The sequence below is a fragment of the Grus americana genome, chromosome 26, assembly GCF_028858705.1.
Source record: "Grus americana isolate bGruAme1 chromosome 26, bGruAme1.mat, whole genome shotgun sequence".
Lineage (NCBI taxonomy): Eukaryota > Metazoa > Chordata > Aves > Gruiformes > Gruidae > Grus > Grus americana.
The window spans coordinates 237714-260015 of NC_072877.1; the positions used below are offsets into that span (position 1 = coordinate 237714).

General features: G+C 40.0%; 3 protein-coding genes across 6 annotated transcripts in view; 1 reads left to right on the plus strand and 2 right to left on the minus strand.

The window, feature by feature from the left end:
• The window catches only part of DOCK5 (dedicator of cytokinesis 5), an 88828-nt gene extending 82185 nt beyond the window's left edge, over window positions 1-6643 (plus strand). For all 4 annotated transcript variants that reach the window (XM_054804656.1, XM_054804655.1, XM_054804658.1 and 1 more), the window contains one exon: window positions 24-6643. In XM_054804656.1, the coding sequence (XP_054660631.1) occupies window positions 24-125 (102 nt within the window). In that variant the 3' untranslated portion in view covers window positions 126-6643. The remainder of the gene's footprint in view (window positions 1-23) is intronic.
• A 1876-nt stretch (window positions 6644-8519) lies between these two features.
• GNRH1 (gonadotropin releasing hormone 1) lies at window positions 8520-9964 on the minus strand. The gene is made up of 2 exons (XM_054804663.1): window positions 9824-9964; window positions 8520-9151 (listed from the first exon to the last, which is right to left on the minus strand). The coding sequence occupies exons 1-2, from the start codon at window positions 9962-9964 to the stop codon at window positions 8942-8944; spliced, it is 351 nt and encodes a 116-aa protein (XP_054660638.1). The 3' UTR covers window positions 8520-8941.
• A 3389-nt stretch (window positions 9965-13353) lies between these two features.
• On the minus strand, window positions 13354-22282 carry KCTD9 (potassium channel tetramerization domain containing 9). The gene is made up of 12 exons (XM_054804662.1): window positions 22187-22282; window positions 21102-21223; window positions 20390-20433; window positions 20114-20210; window positions 19574-19632; window positions 18825-18953; window positions 18106-18173; window positions 17908-18003; window positions 17314-17463; window positions 16819-16924; window positions 16395-16528; window positions 13354-15604 (listed from the first exon to the last, which is right to left on the minus strand). The coding sequence occupies exons 1-12, from the start codon at window positions 22232-22234 to the stop codon at window positions 15488-15490; spliced, it is 1170 nt and encodes a 389-aa protein (XP_054660637.1). The 5' UTR covers window positions 22235-22282; the 3' UTR covers window positions 13354-15487.
• Window positions 22283-22302: the final 20 nt, after the last annotated feature.

Genomic DNA, 22302 nt, shown 5'->3' on the forward strand with positions numbered 1-22302 from the left:
GTGTTTTTCTTTTATCTTCTCAGGCTGCTCCACCACTACCCAGCAGGCGTGAAGCCAAACCTCCCCCCCCACCCCCAAAAACCAGAAAATCCAGTGTTGTCTCTTCAGAGCAAGGATTCCAGTGAGGATCACCACTTGTTGGTCTAACAGCAAGCGCCCAGAGTGAAACGGCAGCTTTCTTTTCACTGGCATGCTGGGGCTCTCTGACCCTAAAGACTAGTGATCTCACCATTCACTCCTCTTGGAGTTTTCTTTGGGAAATACCAAAAGGAACTGTTGTTGTGACTGTATTCCCTAACCTCTGGTTTACCTTTCTAGTACTGAGACACTAATCACATAGCAGGAGAAGTCACCCTACTGGAATTCTTGTCTGTCTTAGTCTTGTCTGTCCCGTGTTTTTTTCACTGATGCAATTTCAGCAGCTCATTCCTAGTGTAAACCTGTCACAGTAGTGATTTGCACAAATGTTTGAAACAAGGTAAGCCACACCAGTATGAGATGTGTCCTGCAGTATTTTCACATCAGTTCATTCCAGCTTTACAGCTGTGCTTAGGGACTGATCCCTCCTTCTGTTGCTGCAGCATAGCCAAGCCCTGATTTGGATGAAGTGGAACAGATCGCAGCCATTCCTAAGCTGTGAAATGTCGGCTCCTGAGATGTCAGGTGCCAGTGTATGATGTGCAGTCTCCTAAGGTTCTTGATTGCACGCAGAGACCTGAGGATTGTTAGTAGAATAAGAAGTCTTTTTTTTTTTTTTTCTGTTAGTCATCGTATGTATTTAAGATGAAGTACAGACATTCTGCCTTACACCATCTCTGCTCAAGTAGTGGCAGTTGCTCACTCCCAATAGAGAGTTCAGGTTCACCAGTACTTTGTCAGAATTTCACTGTTGATTCTGGTTTAGCACACAGAGCAGTTGATATTCCTCCCTGAATTGTGTTACCTACTTGGTTTGTGCTTGCATCTGGGACTTGGTACAATATTTCATCTTTGTGATTTTTAATAGGGTGTAAAAAGTTGCTTCTCTCCTGTGAATATGTGAAGAGAATAGAAACTGCATTGATACCGGCACTGTACTGGTACCAGCAACTTTGGGAGGCTGGAGTGTGCAAAACTAGTTATGCATCCTGACCTCAGAAACAAAGTCTGATAGTTACTGTAACCTTTACTTTGGCTGGGCAAATTCACACAAATATAAATAATTCTCATCCTCTTTTTTTTTTTCCCCCTGCACCTATTTTTGGCAGTACTTGCACTTTTGTAGTCTCCCTTGATCTAGATTTTTAACAGCCATTGGACTTTAAGGAGCCATTTAGATGTGGGATGCATGTGGAAGACTTGACAATTACCCACCTAGTTTCCTGTTGCTTGGATTACTACAGCTCTCTGCAGCTTTTCTTTCCTTGGAGGATGCGATAATCTGTTCAATTTTTCTTATTTATTCCCTACTCTGTCGGGATATCAGCATCCGTCTCTGTATAGATAAAAAATGACATGATCTTAGCTTTTAGTGTTTTTAAATTCATGTAATCCACACAGAAAAAGGCTGTTGTATGCTGTTAAAGTAGCTCATCCTTACAGTTGCATAGTGACCAAAAATTCAACACAAATATCGTTGCTATTTGTGGACCAGATGGGCCTTAGACACAGCATTCCTCTCTGCCTGAGCTGCCACTGAAATCTGACTGGTACAAACCCGGTCATCGCCATTTGTGTTTAATACTCCTAATGCTGGCAGATCCATTTTGCACCTTTCAGGGCTCCTTGTCCCTGAGCTCTGTTAAAGGGCTGCAGGCCTGGGCTGAGGGCTTGCAGTTCTGCAGCAGGTTTACAGGGAGTTTGCATGGTACTTAAGCCAGAAGACAATTCAGTTTAAAATTCTCTTGCAGCGTATTTCTACTCTGTTCTGCTCTTAGAAGATCTAGATAATAGTTACAGCAGCTCTTTTTTTGCTGTGTGGAGCAGGACTCTCCTAATCTGCCTGTTTCAGAAGTAATGGATTGAGAAGAGCTTCACTGTTTTCTTGTCAAGCGACAAAATTGGAACTTTATTCCCCCCGCAGAGCTGCAGCTGCCTGTTGGTGCCATGTTTCCCAGCAGCAGAAAAGCTGGTTGAAGTTTGGGGTTCTCTTGATTTGTAAGAATTATTCTCTTGTCACATTCAGGCAGAATATTTTGTCATGCTGTCCTGTCTGTGTGACTGAAACATGGAACATTTAGAAACATAGCTTTTGTCGTGGCTGCTATTTTTCACTGATGTTTTCCAGGGAAGGGGAAAAAAAGACTAAAAATCATTCAGTGTTGTTGTCCCCTTTCATTATGGAACTTGGGAAACATGGGAGTTTGCCTGCAAAGTTTAGATTCAAACTCTTTGGAAAGTTCAGAGTTTCTTAAAAACTCATCATAAAGAGGGACCAGCTGAGGAATTTGGATCCAAGTTTTTTTCTGAACCTGTACGAAACTTTGGCTGTTTGATTACAGCTTACAGCCTGTTTATTTGTCATCAGTATTGATGAAGACTCTGTCATGGGCTCTCTCTTCCAGGAAATAATTTTGCTTCTTAACTGTAACTGTCATTTAGCTTCTGATTACCTGGTAGAAGTTGGGGAGACCCACTAAAAACCCTGCTGAGGATGTTGCTCACAGTAGTAAATACAAATACCGTTGGGTTGGGTTTGTTTGCAGGCCACTGCACTGTTATTCTGCTCATAGGACTTAAATGGGTTTCACTACCTTACTGAAAAATCGAAGTTTGAACCTAATGAAAGCTTTTCTCACAAAGCCTTTTTCAGGGACAAACAAAACCAGTGAAACCTTAGGGTTTGGGTTTTGTTTTTTTTTTTTGTTCAGACTGAAGTAGTCCCCTCTTTTGTTCTTACACATTCCTTTGGCTTCAGTGTGACTCCAGTTAAAGAAACCTGCAGAAGCTGCGTTTGACTTGCTGCTGGCATGGCTCTGTAAACCAGATTGCTTTCATCAAAAGGTCATACCGGATTCACATCACAAACCAGGTTGGAGACGTTTTGGAAGTTGCACTGCAGTCACATCACATCCATCCGCAGTCATGTTTGGTGTAGCGCACATGCAACTGTCTTCTGGGCTCTTGCCTTCTCAGGGGAAATCTTTGAAACCTTTCTGGACAACTTGACCATGGTTCACCCCCTCTCTCTGGTGCATTGTAGGACTTGTCAGCTCCACATTATGTTCTTGGACATTGATGCTGCTTGACTTGAAAACCACAGGGTTTTCTTGTCTTTCATTTTTTGTCCACTTCTTCCTCCTCTTGTAACCGCTGTCTTCCTTCTGCTGCATGCGTGAACTAAAGGATCCTCTGAAACTCTTCACTTGAACGAGAATTTTGCTTTAAGTGGAACAGCAGGATGTGGTCTGAATTGTAGAAAAGTACACGTTAACCCCACCAATGGTTAATTCAGTGCCTTTCCTCACTCTACATCTGCCTGTTGCCTCATTCTTGGGTGTGTTTCCTTTTCAGAGCAGGTTGGCTTTTAACTCCTTTGGTAAGTCAACAGAAACAAAGGAGACTGTAGGAATCCTAGCTAAAGGTTTGTGTGAGTAAACAAACTAGCTGTCAGATTTGGGTATTTTGGTTCCAAGTGACTTTTGAGTCTTATTTCCCTACCTTTTTGATCTGCTTTAACTTTAACTCCTAGATGTACCTTGTGCATTCAGCAGATTCCCCCGGAGTGGGGGAACTAGTCCATGCAAAAAGACCTCACTGGAGGAAGTCCTGACTTTGGGAAGAATTTTCGAGCTCACCTTTAGTGACCCTTTCTATAATGCTCTTTAACTTGATGAGACTTGGTTCTGACAGCTTTTTTCTTTTTTTTTTTTTTTCAGGTTTATAGACTAGGTTTGTGAACAGAGTCCTTAGCATGTAAGTGGTTAACTATCCTCTCCCCTCCTTTCCTTCCTTGAATTGTGCAGCTGCCAGTCATAGGAATAAGATCATAGGCTGTCTCTCCTGTGCACTGATCCTAGGTGCTAATACCTGAGCTAGTAAGATGCCAAAGTCACCCAGAGAGTCAGGGGAGTGAGCAGGATGGTTGCTATAACCCATCCCAGTGCTGGCAGAAGCCTGGGAAGCTTCAGTGCTTGGTGTAATTTGAGCAGTGGCTTAAACAGACCTTTCATTTGAATTTTGATCTTTGGCTTTTACTATAGAGGCAGCTCCTTAAAAAGCAGTTGAAGATACTGTTTTCCTGTATACTCTGCCTTGCAATTGCACCGTCTCATCTGCTGCGTTCCTTAAAGTTTATTTTGGTGTGCTGTCCACACGGTTTGGGCTTTTCTTCTCACTGCCTTTGGCTGGTTGGAGACTGTTGTAGCTGAGGCATCACCCTAACTAGAAGGAAAGGAACAGCTGATGCCCAAAGAGTACAGAGGGAGCAGATTTCCCTTCCCGAGAGACTTTGGGCATTTTCATTGGCAAATTTGCTGTGCCAGAAAGGGGTTTAAGTTGGGCGAATTTCTTCTTTCTTAGTGTTATTTTTGTTCTGGAGTCTGAAGTGCTGTAAATTCTTCCCGCTTCTCCTTCTTGCCTTTTGGCAAACTAACTCACAAATAGGCATTCAGTTTTCTTAAATGTGTTACTGACTGTGGTATGTGGAGAATTATGTTCTTAGCTGATACAAGTCGGCATGGTTTGCTTAGAGGTACAAGATGGAATTTCTGTACTGTGCCTAAATGATTTAGGGCTTTGTGCCAGTTTTAGAAAAAAGCATTGTCTTCTAAGCGTCAGATTTTTAAAGTCAGTTGGGCATTTAAGTGTGTGAATAAGCATGGGGCCTGACTGATTTTAATTAAGTGGAATTAAATGCCCACAGTCTTCTAAGAAATCCCACCAGACCCCTGATTTTTTTTTTGTGTGTGTTCTGTTTTTGCTATGGTACCTACATGACTGAAATTCTGAGATTTAATTTTCAGAGACAATTTAAGGTCTTGCTACTTAGTTTTCAAAATGAGAATCATCTTTCCCTGTTAATTAGATGCTTTTGGAAATGTCATCTAATGTCTCTTAAGTTGGAGAGCTAAAAATGGGAGCAGGAGGAGAGTCCATAATGATGTCATCTCTGCATACCAGAAATGAAGGCAAACAGCAGTATTTCTACCCAATTCATAATTTTGAATAAAACAAATCTCAAAGTTAAATATCCAGTCTGCAGAGAAGACAAACTCTAATCCCATTTCATAGCCATGCTGTTCAAAGCCAGTTTTAAATTTCAAGTCTTAGAGGATTTTTTTTTTCTTTGGAGAAATATGCTCAACACTTGTTTTCTGGAGCTTTTAATTAAAATTTGTCGTGCTGTGATAAATTCCTTTAAAAATGTTACAGGCTCTAACCCACATCAGGGGAAGAGAGAAACAGACAGCTTTCCATTTCAGTGGATTATTGGATTAGGAAAGGACACCGATTCCAGTGAGAACAGCTCTGTAATCTGCAGTGGCAGAAAATAACATAATGTATATGCAGCGGTTTTTGAGAATCTGCATCTAATAACCTTCACACTATGCAACCCAGTGTATGTTCCACAGATTAACAGTGAGTTAGACTTGTAGTGATAATGGCTCAGACTTTCTCTCCTTATTTATTTTTATGATTGTAAATGGAAATAAGTTTAAGATGTCTGTAATTTAACTGTAATCTTTTTTTTTGTAGTGAAAACATTCCTGACCCATTACTGCTAGTTTCTCTCATTTTTTTTTCTTTTAATTAAAAACTTCTCTGTCTTATATTTACTGTTGCAGACCAAATTATCTAGTGGACCAGGGTGCATTTTTTTTCCTAGGACTACATCCGAAAGAAAAATTAAACATATGCGATTTCATTGATTGGATGGCAGGTGAGGGGCTTTTCCAAAACACACAAAGTTGACCTAATTCTGCTCTATTAACATTAAAGCATCTTTAGGGCACTAAAGTGCCTGGGCACTAAGGAGAGTACACAAAGGAGTAGAGAGGAGCATAACAAAAGGTGAAAAGCATCTGTTTGTGCTGTATTGGTCTGTTCTGATTTAAGGCTGTCATTGTAATCCCTGGACAGGCATGACTGCATACTTTGAACCTGTTTTTCACATGCATGGTCTGCAGTTTTTATATTTTTTTCTTAAACAGAGGTCTAAGTCCTCAGCAGCTCTGAAATTCAGCCCCAATATGCATGGTAGTAATTGATGTAGTTTTTCATTGTTGGTATTATAAAGGTTTAATGACATGATAAACCTTGGGACATGTTCATCTTGAATTCAGGAGAATATGGATGTTGTGTAACATGTTTTTGTGTGTGTTTCAAGACTCTGGATGTGATAGTTATAAAACCCACCTCTGCAGACTGCAAATACCTGCTTTTTTTTTTTTCTGAGTCCTCTGCAATTGAATCAGCAAAAAACCACAGCTTTTAAACTGGCTCTGAAGAAAGAGTAGGAGCTATGCTTTGGAAAGGGAGTCTGCATCTCTGCATAAATGACGTATGATTCACTAAGTCTGTAAAGCAAGGTGTATAAATTTTCATGTTTTTTTTTTTAAATGTATTAACTGCTGTAAAGTTTGTAAATACCTTTTTAAAATAAATGTAGTTTTTATGAGTGAACTAGTAAAAAAAAAAAAGCATAAAAAATCTTTCATACATGGACTACTGAAGTGCGAGTGGAATTACATTCCAACAGTAAGTTTATTCTTGATTTTTAACAAAGTTGTATTACTGTTGTATCCAGAGACTAGTGAGATCAGACAGTGCCTTTGTCCAGGCATTGCCTGGGTGTGTGAAACAAAAGCTGTCACACCAAGTTTCCACTGTAGGACACAAAGCAGACCCTATGCTGTTGAGTCCCCACTGCTGGACTAGAATGTATTCTCTTTCACATATAAGCTAGTAATCTATGCAACAATTATCTTCTACTGAAATGCAGCTTCCGAGTATTTATTCACATAATGCAATCTAAGCAGAGGCCATCTGAAGTGGAATTGTTTTTAACGTAGCTTTGAAATTTTATTCTGGGTCCTCTGTTCCGTTTGGCTTTGTGGGTTTAAATCTTCTTTCGTCTAGCTTCTCCTTCGATCAGACTTTCCTGTAAACACACATCATATACTTTTTTTTAAAGAGAAGAAATAACTTTGGAATTTTAAAGCCTGGTCAGATGCTAAAATATCCATATTGTGGTCTCTATTGGAAGGAGAATTAGAATGACATAAATCTGACCCAACATGATCTCTCTGCCACCTGCCCATGGATCTGATCATACAGTATAATGTGACTGACACTTACAATGGCCCTTTTCATCCCAAAGTGCATGACCAACTTTACATCTGTTAATGGGTCCACCACTGCAGCAGATCTTGGAGTGCAACCCAACAGCTGTTGAACACTATATTTTGACAGCGATTTAGAACAAGCAGTATGAACTTGCACAAAGCATCAGTATGTAAAATGTCTCTGTGAGCTTAAGCAGTTGGCTGAGATACCAGAGACAAGAAAGCCGCGCTTGCAAAAGCATTACAGGGTCATTACAGAGGGGCACAGTTGCCCTGTTACCATTGTCTGTGAACCTTACTATTGCTCAAATGGAAACCATGTTCCTGTGTCACGTCCTGCTCGGTCTGGTGTCCTACTTAAATATTTATGTTATTACCTCTGAGTTGAAAGCCCAAAGTGTTTTGTATAGATGTGCTGTCTGAATATGTTATTTTTTTCCCTTTTGTATCTTAGGTAGGTGTATTTTTATTTGTGCTCACTACCACCTTCTCCAGGAAATGATGAAGATAATTTGAAATTTTTTTCCATGGGGCAGACCACTTCTGGACACCTCTCCTTTCATTGCATAATATTCCTGTAGCAACTCCAGGAATGTGTTACATGGGAAAAGCTGCATCTGGAAAAAGTTTGTTTTCAGTGTCATTAAGCAGCTAGAAATAAGAAGGTCACATAGTCCAGACTATGCTACACGAGTAAGACATGCAAACTAAGCATTTGATGCAGAGGCTCACACGTTTTTACACTAATATGCAAGATTACCATCAGTTTCTGAGCAAACCTAAGAATCTGATTGGAGCAGAGGGTGCCTTTAGCTCTGCAAAGAAAGGCCAGATTTCCCTCCATGAGCAAGAAGTATCAAGGACTCATTTCATATCCTGACAATTACTCTGGTATCTTTTCCTGCCTAACGTAGACTCTTGCAGTAAAAAAAAAAAAAGTCTAAACCTATTAAGTTACTGTCTCCTCATTCTGCAAGTAGTGTTATTGGAAGCTGGAGTCGTAGACAAAGATTCCATTTTACATTCAGTACAAATAGGATTAAAGATGACCTAAAAAAAAAAAAAAATTGGAGTTTAGGTAGTTTCTATGTGAAAGCACAATGGAAGTCAGGCTCTGACCTGTCTGCGTTGCTGTTATTCAGGCCAGGTTCCTCAGGGAAAGGCTGGAGCATGTACTTGAAACTTTTTCGAGCTTGGCTTCAAAAATGAAGTAGAGATTGAATGTTTCAACTTCTAGGACAGCTCAGAGAGACTTTCCAGAAAGTGGTGACCATCTGGCCCAATCAAGGTGTCGCTATGTTAAAGAGCATGTTTTTGCTTGAGAGCATTCTTCCTATGGCAGTTAGTTTGTATGTGAAGTGTCTGCTGTCATTGCATTAGAGCATCTAATGGAAAATAGATTTCCCAGTCTAGGGACCTTGGGAGCAGCAGCTTCCATATGGCTTGATCCTTCAGCTGGCAAAGTGCACCTTTGAAGTTAAGCGTCTGTGAATGCTGCATAGATTTGTGTTAAGGTAGAATGTGTTTGACTTTATTTTGTTTTTAATTTAGTGAGTAATGACATTGCTACAATGGGAGCATCAAGAATAATGTAGTCCTGAGCTAGGACTGTGACTCTGAGATACTAGAGAATGATGCAGATAATAAGGGCAGAGCCAGTATTGCCATGTGTGAACTCAATGCCTCTTCCTCCACCACCACCTTTTTTCTCTTCCCTCCATGTACTTTCCCAGCCTAGACCGGTCCCCTAATTTTCCCATAGTGATAAAAGAAAAAAGCATGTTACTTACCATGGCTTCCTTCAGATCACTGAACCTGGAATGCTGATATGAACCTGGGCATTTGCTCTTCTGTGCTTCCCCTAATTTCTCCATTTCATTTGCAGTCTGAATTGGGAAGTGATACAGCCTTTGTGAAAAGAGATTTTTTTTTTTTTTCTGCTACGGCAGCTCTACCCTAGTTACAAATGAAGGTGAAACTGTTCTGCTGCACAACTTAAATTCACCTCTTTCCCACGTTCTATGTTTGTGCTACAGCCAACTTGAAATCGGGATGCTGGAACTGCTGGTACGAGGGACTACGCGTGGAGTATTTGAAAGCATGGAAAAACCACTGGTGGACAGATCCTTCCACATCTGCTCGGTCATTTAATTAGTTACCACATGATAGCTGCCCACTGCCACACTCTCAGTGGAGTGGATGAATGTTGTCATAAACCAGCCCATTTTGTGGCTGAAATTTAGGGAGAGGATGAACTCAGGTTTAACCTGGAACTCAAAGTTCCATCTCTCCTTTGGAGCAGGGTGCCCAGGCTCTCTGCAGCAGACAGCGTTGTTGTTCATGCAAGACTGTCAAATGCCACCTTACCCTAATGGCAATTACTTTCCAATTACTGCTTCAAAAACTGTGTGTGTATATACATATGTATGTTTGAGGGGAAAGAGGCAGGTACACACATACACAGTAAAGCCTAAGTCATCTCTTTTTTTTGCTTGCATCTTTTACAGATAAGGGATCCTAGCTAGAACAACAGGGCTGGTTTACAGTCTAGAACCTACCTCTTGAAATGATTCTGCCAGGTTTTCGGTGCTCCTTTTCCCTCCTGGTTGCAGGCCGTAAGACCAGTGTTGAGCCAAGCAGATTTCCACAGCCACGATGAACAGGAGGGCACAGATGAAGATCTTCCTGGACTTATCCATTCTGTGAGAGAATAAAACATCTTTCTGATCATAATGACATTACAGCTCCATTTTTATCATAACCAGAATTATGAAAATGTTACATTTCTGGATCTCTGGTTCTGATCATCTGCACCCTCGTGGCATCGTGCCTACATGTGAGCCACAGCTGGATTTTGAGCCTCTTTATAATGAGCCAATCCACAGTTTAAGAGATTTAACATCTCAAAAATTTGGATGAAGATCTAAATTAGGACTTTTGAACACTCTCTCAGAGTTTTAGGAATGTCTGGACCTCAAAGGTTCTACGAAGGTCCCTGTTGATATTTGACAGATGTGCTCAGTTTAGCCAGTCTCTGTTCTAATATCCCTGCTCCTTAAAAAGTACTTTTTGCAGTGTCTTCTAATGCAAATTTCTTCCAATATGAGCATCTGTAAGCACTGAATACGTAAAAAGGCAATATGGTATGTTGTTTAAGCATGTTACCTGCTTGCTGAGAGATGTTGCAGAATAACTCCAACTCTTCTCCGTTTGAAAATGTCCTGTGAGTATGCTTGTCATCTCGCTTTTTATATACAACCACCCCACCACCAAACCTTTGACAGCAGGTAACTTTATCTGATTCTATCTCACATGCTGCGATTTTGTTCTTAAAATTGCTGTAATGCAGCAGAAGTAAAGCACATAATTGGAACACCCCTGGTGAAGCTATTAAATTCAGCTGTTTTCTCTAAGACCCATAAAAGTAACAGCCTTTCTTTTAAGAGGCTATAAATCTGACATTCAAATCTAGCAGACTGCTGCTGCCCCATGGAAAACACACAATCTTTTCTTTCAGTGGCTTCCAATTTTTGAGTAAAAGTTCTTGGGTGAGTTTGAATTTGTTGAGAGCAGCTTGCAGGAGCTGAGATGGATGAGGAATTCCACTTAGTCTCTGTATATCAGTCATGAAGGAAACAGTCCTTTGGTGCATAAACCAGAGCCTACGTTTGCATAAATGCACAGAGAATTTGCCTGCTCCTTTGAAAGTCCTCCTCCTCAATGTTTAAAGTGCCTTGATATTCTTTGCTCTATAAAATGCAAAGTAGTATTAAACTGATTAAAGGGACAATTGTGTTAGATTGTAAACATGCTGGGGACAGACCCTCTGTTGTCACGATGGAGTCTCTCTCATGAATAGGACTCCCAGACATTATTTTGTGTTTTATATATATCTCTTTCATGAATAGGACACCTAGACACATTGTTTTGGATTTTTTTTTATATATGTGTGTGTGTCTGTGTATAAATGTATGCATTGAAGTAATTTGAGAGTTCTTCATCCTTGAGAGTTTATGCACTGCAGTTTTTAGAAAGGGGTTGATAGCTGTTTACATGCAGGAATTAAACTCAGTAATTTTGACTGCAGAAATGTAATTTATTTTTTTTTCTCCACCTGGCAGCTATTTTGACTTTCTATGCACTGTTTTATGTGCAATTGAATCTATCATGTTTAGTGTTGTTCAAACATCCTCTCTTCCTGCTCCTATGACCTCTTTGAGATTAATGGATTAAAAGTAATTTAATAAATAATTTAAGGATGATTTAGTGACTCCGGCAAAGAGTAATTCTTCCTGCTCTAATGCTCCTCCTACTCATGGCAAGAGTAGCCAGCATTTAACTTAGCTGATAAACTGATCAAGCTGTGAAAATGGTTTGTTTCAGTGGGAGAAATGTTACTTCAGCTTAGGCATGTTGCTTTAGAAGTGAGCTTTTTTCCTGTAAGAGTGTTCTAAGACTTCTTCCGTCCCTAATGAGCCTAGCAAAAATTAAGGTTATTTAAAGGTAAATAGATTTTGTTCATCCTGAGGGATGACATTTAAAGAGAGAAGGAGGCCTGCTTAGCCCAATAATTGCACCTTTTATTAACCCACCCTTTTAAGCTAGGTCTAATGACAGCCTACCCTTAACATGTTTCAACATCTATGTCTCTGTGCAGGTTTTTGTTACAGCTACAGAGCTAACCTACCAAAGCACGTCAGAAAGGGCATGGAACCACACTGGTTGGTGAGCTGTTGCCACGTCTCCTCTTAAACTTTAGGCCACGGTCATAGGTTACGTAAAAGACCTGGGAGGTTTAAAAAAAAAAAAAAATACAGCTGGTGTTGTTTGTCCACAAATGTTTTTATGGCCCTGTGTAATGGCAACCAACAAACACCTCTGATTTTGGCAGAGGCAGAGTCTGAATGGAAGCCTGACCCAAGGTCTGGGGTGCGTCAGGCTGGGCTGGTCAAAAAAATCGCAGTGCGAAGCTGAGTTTTTATCAAGTGATCTCTCTTGAGTTTCACTGGAGTGTGGCTGGTGTAGATTTCTCAGAAAAGCTCCCAGACCTTCAAGTGCACTAGCTTTTCTGGTTTGGGGACAGAAATGCTGTTAAGTACCTATGTGGAAGTCAAGGACTTGTCAGGAAAACCTGGGTTTGGATTCCCATTCCATGAATCAAAAACCTCTCTTTTATCAGAAGTGTTGGAAGGGCACATCCTATATCCTAACCTATAGAGTCTCCGAGGCTTTTTAGGCAGCACTCCCAACCAAAGATGTGTACTGGAGGTGAGAAACTGAAGAAAGAACTATTTTTTTTTCCCCCCAGTTTTGTTCTCAATGTGCTATACAGCACTTACACAGATGTGCTGTATTTGTGCTATCACTGTTGTGCCAGAGCTTGAGACCAAAATAATGAGCACTTTATAGCCCTAAGTCAAGGATAGGCTTTTTTTTCCTGTGCTTTAGCACTTCCTTATTAAGGAAGTTTAGCTGCTTGTGCTGCGTGATGATAATCTCCAATATGGGAAAAGTGTTTTAAATAGTGCACATACTTATGTAAATTGTGGTTAATGACTTCTGACTCCAACTATTTTATTAAGCAAATATGAAAAGTGGAGCCAAAGAAAAGCTGAAGTGTTACAGATGAACGACAAGTCAAAAAAAAACCCCCCAAAAAACCCAAAACCCATGAAAGTTCTCAAACTTAATGTATTGGAAACATTGCAGCAATCCCAACGCAAGGTACGCTGGTTTTTTTCTAGCAGGTAAGCTCGGTCCTTGAAAGCAAAAATTCTTAGTGCAAATTGCCTGTGTAGAAGTAAAGACATCTAAAACTCAGTTTTTCTCATAAAGTATGCAAGTGTGGATATTTCTTAGTTAACAAAAGTAGTCCATTTGAGAAAGCACTGCTTATGTCCAAATATGAGCTAAGGTGACAGTCAAGGTCTCCTGAAGGGCAAAAGCAACTTTAGCTACAATACTTTTAAATTTTTATACAAGGGGCTATCAAAGTGAAAAGTTGCGTTCTCTTCTAACTTGCTGCCCTTCCCCTAGAAGTCAGGTAAGATGGAGATTGGTTTTTAAATTAAGACAACCAAGACACTTCTATATTTCACACTTTTATTAATGCAATTTAAATTAGGCTGGAACCTGCAATTTCTGAATAGATTGCTTTGGGCTATTCATACAGCTTTGTCATAGCAAAAGACGTACCTTAAATTCATCTGTGAATGAATGATGCCACATGCTGTGATTATTCAAAACATAGTGCTTCAGTGAAAGTTCAAATATATTTTATACACAGTGATTATGAAAATAGATTTTTTTCCATACAATATTTTACTTCTGCTAGCTATAAAATATGATAAAGAAAAATAATTCATTTATTTCTCTAGCCCTAGGAATCGTCTTCTACTGCAACATATACATCACTCTCGATGAAAGTGATGAGGTGGGAGAAAGGACTCCAAAATCATGCTGAAATATGTCCTTTGAATCTATAGGTGTGTTTCACCGAGGATATGGTGTTGTCCTAGAGCCAGATCGAGAGGCCTGGCAATCTGGAGGAAATAAAATCCCCAATTCTGAACCAGATGGCTGTGGGATTTTGAGTCCTGGAAGTTCATGTCATGTGCCTGAGTCAACTTGAAAAATAAGGGAGAATCCTGCAATTCTCCCCCAAACAACCCATATACTAGTCCTGCACTAATCTTTCTAGATTGATGGCAAAGCAGCATTTTTTCTAACAACTACTGAAACAACAAGACTTCTGTTCAGAGGTCTGGAAATCTGTGCTGCAAGTAAAAGGCAACCCACTGATGTAACTGGAACTCAAACCACTGCTAACAGTGTCACGTTCTGTAAGTTTTAAGATACATTGGTTCTTAACTTCCAGTAATAGCTGTGTTTGCTTAGATTCAACCTTAGTTTTAAACTTTGGGGTATTTTAAGTAAGCATCTGAGGTAAGAGTTCTTGATGCACCTTTTTTTTTGGTATAGTTTCTTCATGTGCTTTTTGATTGTGTATAAAATAAATGCTTGGTTAGATAAGAACTAGATTGATACTACAGTGGTAACAGCTCATTAAATGAAGTGCACCACCACGTAAAGAGATGTTGTGAGGCTTTCTGCACTGCAGAAGTCATGTGGTTCCCTAATTGCTCACAGGTAAAGCAGTTGTGGAAAGGGCACTCTGCCCTATGCGAGATGCTTTTACAGCCACTTTAAGCAGGTCCAAAGTGGCCTACTAAGATCTGGCTGGGAAAAGGATTCTGCCCATGCTTTCAAGGATTCAGTGTATTTGCATAGTACATTGAGGGGAAACAGGTGCCATTTATTCATATACTGCAGTAATGATGGGAGGATGGAGCATGTGCTGTGGCCCTAATGCCTATCTTTACTTTGGTGACAGCACTGTATTTTCCTATGTATGTTTAATTCCCCACAAAGAATGAAAAAAAAAAAATCTACTGGTACTCTGGGTGGGACATTTGAAAGCAAGAGAATTTTTCTTAACAGCTGTGATTGATAGTGCAATTTCACACTAATTTGGAAAGGACTAAAGACATCCACTTTCTGAACAGGGATGTTTTAGTTACAACTAAATCTGCTGTGTATGCAGATCCCTTCAGTGGAAGCTGCTGCTTCCGCTACACACTTTAGCAGATGATAAAGCTGTTCTATACCTGCATTCAAACTACTACAAGGCAATATATTACCTATGATGACAGTTAACTACTGTTTTCATCCCAGAAGAAGAGAGTACCTGAAAACATCCTGTGGACATTATCTAAACCACATCTGCCACTTAATACACTGTGTGTGAACAAAGAAACTAACTGTAAATACACTAGCTTAACTGTAAACCTGAACTTTGTTGCTACTATACATGAATAACATTTCATATTGCAGCTACAGATTTAATAAATAGAATTGCATATATTGTGCTTTATAAATTAAAATGCATTCCAAAGTGAGGCAATGCTAAACAATGAATCTATTTACTGCCCACCCCCCAAACCGGCCACACATTCTGGTTCTAGAACCAGCCCACTTCCTCACTCTGTTCACAAAGGTAGAAACAAAAGCTCCCTCCCCCACAAGTGATCCAAGAAGTTTACTTAGGCACTACTGTAAATGTAAGTTGTCTAATAATCATTACTTCTAAATTAATAAGGGGAGGAGGTGAAGAAATTTGTAATAAATGTTTTGATTCCTTCCTCTTCGGCATATTCTCTTCCCTATCTGACGCTCTGAGACATGTGCAAAGGTGTCAGCATCTCTTCAAAGATAGCTCCTTTTACATTTGATCCCCTCAAATTAGCTTCTTGTAGATCACAACCTGATAGATCACAATTCTAAAGGGTAAAAGAAAAATTAAACGTTAATTGAATATACCCAGAACTTAGTTCAAAACTTTACCTTAACAATATTTATACAGAAACCACAAACACTTCCATGAATTTCAGTGTAAACTTCCAGTCTATCAGAGTTTTAGTTACTTCTGGTAAGTAGTTCCTTTTCACAGTAACAACTGGATTTCTTTTTAAGTTGTTGGACTTACACTCTTTACATCGAATTATATTCCAGGAGTTACTAATCCTTGCTGAGCAAAGCTAGAAAGAAGCCGCCTCTTGCAGTCTCACCAGACACTACTCTGAACGCTTCTCTAGTACTTAAGGAAGAACAACCACGTACACAGCTTGCAAAAATGAGCTAGTTTGCCTTTCTAATACAAACAGCAGTGTGTCACGTGCCACCAGCTGGGTAAGATTCCATCATTACTCTACAAATGATGTCCCAGGATCAAAAAAAAAACCCCACAAACCCAGGAAACTGCATTTCTCTTCAGTGATAGCATGATCTCACACTAAGAGTTAAGTTTAGCAGTATATCCATCCATCGCTTTTGAGATGATACATGCCATGCCTGTGGCTGTGAGGTGCTGGCAAATCCAAGGCTTTAAACTCACCTTTCAAACTGAGGCTAGAATGAAATGTGATTCCCTAGATCATCTGTATCTCACTAAGACTGAAAAAAGACTAGAGCACTCTGGCTAGTTTGAAGCTGGAGAACTCTGCCAAAACCCAGCAATCCCCAAAATTTTATCAGTTGACTAGTTAGTATATAAAATGAATCATAACTCACTTCCAAATCAGTTCCTGCCAACGTTGCTCCTCTAAGATTACAGTTTTTTAATTTTGCATTTTTCAGTGTTGCAACTCTTAGATTAATTCCTGTCATTTGACTGCCTTCCATATCAACACCTTTCAGGTTTGCACCTAAAATACAAAAAGAGTAGTTTTATGAGGAGGAAAAAAAAAAAAACAAACCAAAACATCAGAAACACAATAGCTCCAGAAAGATGCTTCTTCAGAGCCATGTAAAATGATAGAGGTCAAGGCAGAACTTGGAATTTAGTGATTATACAGTCACACAGTCTGGTATTTGTGGCCTCTTCTCACAAAAACATGGATTGTACAAACCACAACTAAACCTTTCACAGGCTGTGTAGATTTATGGACACATGGTTGAGTTTCCACAGAGTACCTAACAGGCAAAACTGTCTTACCTTCCAAATTAGCTTTAAGGCCTGATGGATCTTCAAAATTGCACCCTTTTAGCGATGCTCCTTCTGCATTGGAACACAGCATCTTTACCCCTTGAAGGTTTGCACACTGATAGAGATGGACATGTCAGTGAGATTCATGAAAGTGTGAAGATGGAACAATACCAAAAATGATCAGAGTATAGTTTTCATTTCTGTTTCAGAAGTGAATCCTATTAAAGCACAATAGCCTTGTTACTGTGAGGAAGTATAAGAACTTGCTATACTATTACTTCTCTATCATCAGGAAGGCAGATAATTCTTACCCACTACCCTTTTTTTCCTTTCATTTTTTTTAATTTAAGATAGCTTCAACAAACTTTTGAGGTGATCTAAAACAACTGCAGAAAATACTGAAGAACTACACGTCTTACACTTACTTGCTTGGTCCAATTCTTCTTCCCTTAAAATAACTAACTAAAGGACAGCCCAGACTTTCTGAGATGCAACAATTCTTACGTCAAGCACTGATCCAGAGAGGTCAGCTCTTTCAAGATTGGCACAGCACAGGTTGGCGTGTGCTAGGTTGCAGCGGCTTAGGTTAGCCATCTTGAAGTTTATGTATCGGAGATCTAGACGGGAAAGATCTGCTCCACTGAAATTGAGACCCTAAAACCAAAACAACCAATCCCAAAATGTTACAGAGGATAAGGTATAGCTCTGAACACACAATAGTTAAGAGAATCATGTGTATATAAATATACACAGGGATACAGATATACACACACACAAGAACATCTATTTTACTACATAAGACTAATGAAATGTAAATGCAAAGCTATCAAGCATTGTCCTTGGTTACGGGAGTAGTGCATTTTACGTTTAAACAGAATAGCTTAACAAGTTGCTCCTCCAGGAAACCTTCAACTAAAGAAGGAAAGCAGCCCAAACAGCGCACTTGAGTTTCATGGTAAGGTCACTCTGCAACAGCTGGGAATCAAACCTCAATTAAAAAGCAGGGGAGGGAAAGCACGTCGTTTGAATTTCATGTTGTCACATGATGCTGCAGGCTGTTTCACCACCCGATCAAGACAAAGGTCTGCCTTTTCCTACCTGGCATCGCAGCTCAGACTTGGTTGGGGTTGCGAGTAGGAATCGGACAAATTCCTTTCGAGATATCGGAGAATGATCCTCAGCTGGCTGTGAATTCTGTTGAGAGAGTTGTTTAAAAGCTAATACGGACAGGACTAAATTATATATTGCCTGGAAGAACAGGATGTGTGCCTTCATGTATTAAAGAAAACAAGTTACCTTAATAGCTATTTCTAGATGTTCAATTAGTGAATCGATACCGAAAAACCTGGCTTCTTCCAAAACACCTAAGAAAACAAAGCAGCGTTTGTTATTTACAGAGAGTTGTTAAACAGGAAAGCACTCTTCTTCCCTTACTGGAGAAGGCAGTGTATGGGCACACCAAGAACATGCCAAAAAGTTTGTGTTAATCCATCCTTACTACTGGAGGAGCAGCGATTCAATGGACTTTCCCTACTTGTTATACCTTTTGTACATTTTAGCTATTCTAACAAAGATGAATAGATCACTTTTTTGAAGTTTAAGGAGTCTCAAAGAAATGCATGAACTAATAAAACTGATAACCACATACGTTCTATTAGATGTAAGTGGATAGAGGAAAAGTGAGCGTGCTTGCAGCTAAAAGGAAAAAAAATAACTCAGAAAGGATGTTCCCAACACCAGTATTAGGTTAAAGATACTAAATCCAGAATTACAGACAGGTATTAATCCAGTATGGAGAATTTTTAATGCTCTCAAGATAAATAAGTTTAAACAGTATATCTTCATTAAACCAAGCCTGTGGAATTGCAATGCTTGAGAATAAATTCACCAAAGAAAAATCCCAAACATTTAGATGAGTGCACAAAAGTTCCATTGACTTCATCATCTTTACCTGAGGGCAAAGTTCAACTTCTAAAGAGTAATAATTTAGGAGATGTCATACAGGTAATACCTACCTAGTAAATTAATGCCATCATTTACAATGAGCTGTCCGTGACGCAAATAGTTCAAAATTGGCTCAAAATACTCTGGACTGCGGTCAATTAGGAATGCTCCTCTATGATCTTGCTTATTTCCCCAAGCATCTGTTTCCACAACATATATATAATTAAATTTGATATATTAATAGCAGAGTGTTTGCTTCAGTTTCAGATTTTTACTACCAAAGGATACTGGATTATGAAACATTCCACTTGAAAAGGCATTTCTTAGAGAAAAGGAAGGAAAATTGGGGGCGGGGGGGGGGGGGGCAGGAAGTCACCTTAAAACAAACTTGCTCCTGGTATAACTAAAGCGTTTTATTACACACACAAGAATCATTGCTAGAATAAAAGCAACATTAAGATTTTAGTCTGCCCCCATTTCCTAAAGGCTGTCTTGTACAGTGTTTGCCTGTTGATTCTATTGACAAAACTGAGCAAAATGCAACAATAAGATGAAAATTAAAATCGAACAAAAAAGACTCCAAAATATTAACAATGGATGGAGGTTCTGTTTTCAGTTTGTGACATGATAGGCATTATGTGGGCAACAGAGAAATAATAACAATTATAAAAAAAAAACCCCCGATTATACGTTCTGCTTTGATACTTTAACAAACTGTAGCTATTTTAACTTATGACCAAGAGTCTCAACTCGATAGTGCCTTTTGCTGCCTTTGCTAATTTGTTAGCTTAAAAAATAAAGTTTATTTCAATATACTAACCTTTATCTTTAAACATGTGGGCCAACATACTGTCAGGTTCTTTGTTAACCAAAGTGCTCCTACAAAACAAAGGCAGTGCAATTTTTATTTTTTTTAATGGAATGTTTTGCTCAAGAGACAAACTTGCTGGTTGGAGTGTATTTTCTGCCCTTGGTGTGTGATATGTATTCCAACAGCTACAACACCATACTGATTTAATTTCATATAGTGTGATAACAAAATACATTTCTGACCTGAGGTATTGTAAAGGTATTTGAAATACGAAGCACTTAGTTAACTGAAATATTTCAAGGATAAATTCAGGCCTGTTCAGGCATTTTCCCAGTTTTACTTCATATGTAAACTGTCTGAGAATTAATTTGTTGCAAAATTGTGGTAGCAAATACAAAATACAGGGAAAGCTGCAGAAGTCAAAGGCCTCCTACTCCACAGTAAGTTATTTTTCTAGCTCTTTTGCAAAGGCATCTGAAGCCTCACCAACTGAATGCACGCTACCAACTGCTCCTTTAAGAACAAAACCAGTATCAGTTGCATTTTTACCGTGTAGTGGTGAAGTATCGGCCTCCAACATTGAGTGTTAACCAATCTGTGTGTGACCCTGTTAATTCTTCATGAGGTCTCCCATCAGTCTGAGGATCTACACACATGAGAAAGACACAGTGATTATTAGAAAAATTGTGAATATTTCTGAATCCTCCACATGGTAAGAGGTATCTTCTAAAAACACCAGAAATAAAATTTTAGATTTACATTGAAGCAAAACAAAATCTCTTTACATTAAACAAAAGGTTAAACATAAGAATTAAAGAGACTTACCAATGAATGGTTCCCCTTCACAGACAAATAAAACGTCATCATCCCTGAAAAGTGAGGGGCAAGGGGAAGAGAAGAAGGGGCAAGGGAAAGAAGAAAAAGATTACTCCTAATTTTTTGTTCATCTAAGTGACACTGGGAACCCCTCCTGATTAGGTTCAAGTAAATGATAATCAGTTGCCATTAGTTAAAACTTCAGTATCTGATTTTTATCTTAATTTTACAGGTTCCAGTGGATTGTAATATGAGCGACATCACTAGAGATGTTATCCGTATCAACCAGGTAGGGATCACTTCTGTTACTCAACCAGTTTAGTTCTACAGAATAGTCGCTCTTCTCCCCACTCTGGGAGTATTCTTTGAAGCCAAAGCATTGCTAGAGTTTGTCTCCTTTTCAAAAAAAACCTCACCCAAGTGCTGACTAGAATAGTGGAATTTTCCTGGTACATACACCGTGAATCAGCACAGGAGGATGTTAAAAGGATAAAATGCAGCTTGTATCAAGTTCTGATTCATCAAGAGAGAAATGCTTTGAAGTTCAAAAGACAGTATTATTTTTCCTTGAGGCATGAAAGCACCTTTGGGCATACTGGCTGGAAATGATAAGATCTGTTTTTAAGGAAAGCACTGGTTATTGATTAAGGTCAGAGGATTAATAGGCTAGCAAGTCTCTTAATCTGCAGCCGTGATTTGACTTTTATTGGATAAGCCTTACCTAATCAAAGCGATATCATCAATGAGTCCACCTTTTCCATTGTAAACACTGGTGGCTTTTATTCCAAGCTTATTACTGGCCACAGACAGCAAATCTGATAAAGTCCCGTACACAGCCACAACCTGTGGAAGACAGAGGTAGCGGTAGACACCACGTTCATACCGTTTCTGCCACTTCAGACTTACTACCAGGGCTATCAGTATCTTCTTACGGGGCAAGGAAGGTATGTATGGATCTTTACTAAAAAAAAGGAAACAAACAGACCAACTTTGACGTTAGAAACATAGCTGCCTTAAAACGAGGTGACTTGAACATCTCACCCAAGTCTCAACGTACTGAGGTGGCAGCAGCAGTGAAAGAGTGAACGTTGATACTACAGGAATATTATGATTCAAGTATTTACTTCTCTAAGGAAACACTGCTAGTTGTTCTGTTCCAAGTCTCTCCCGAATGTTCCCCTCTCTAAAACCAAAGATTAAACTACCATCACATGCACTGTCTTAACTCCAGAGATGTGGATGGGAAAAACCAGGGCTCACGGCTAGCATTTTGCAGAATTGCATCGCAGGACCTCTTCCTATACTAGTTGTGCGCTGGGTGGGCCTAGAAATCTGACTATTTTCACTCTTGAGACGTTACTACATAGATTTTCAACAAGCGAGCAGAGTATAAGATTATTTATTGGCTATCCTATAGCGTACACGTGCAGAATTAGCCACGGCAGAGCTGACAGCCCGCAAGATTCAGTTCACATCTTCCCACCGTTACACAACACACGCATAGCAGGATCCGAATTAACAAGCTAACCGCAACTCCAGCAAGAAGTACTTGGCTTGTCACGACTCCCGTACGTGCTGGCGAGGCGGCCCCGCTCCCCCCGGCCGTGCATTTCACCACACGAGGACTAGGCCCCAGTGGGCACCGCTGAGGCCGGGGGGGGGGGGCGCGGGGAAGGCGACGGCGGGAGCAGCGAGGCTCCTCTGCTGCAGCCACGGGCACCGCGGCCGTGAGGGGCGGGCTGAGGGCACCTCCCCGCGGGCGGCGGGACCCCGCCGAGGGCCCGACCTCCCCTCCCCGCCCCTCACCTTCCCGTTCCGGGGGCTGCCGTTAACGAACAGCGTGACCCGCCTCATGCTGCGGCGGCAGCCCGCTCCTCCTGCCAGAATCCGGAAGGCAGCGACGGCTGACCGACATGAACCTT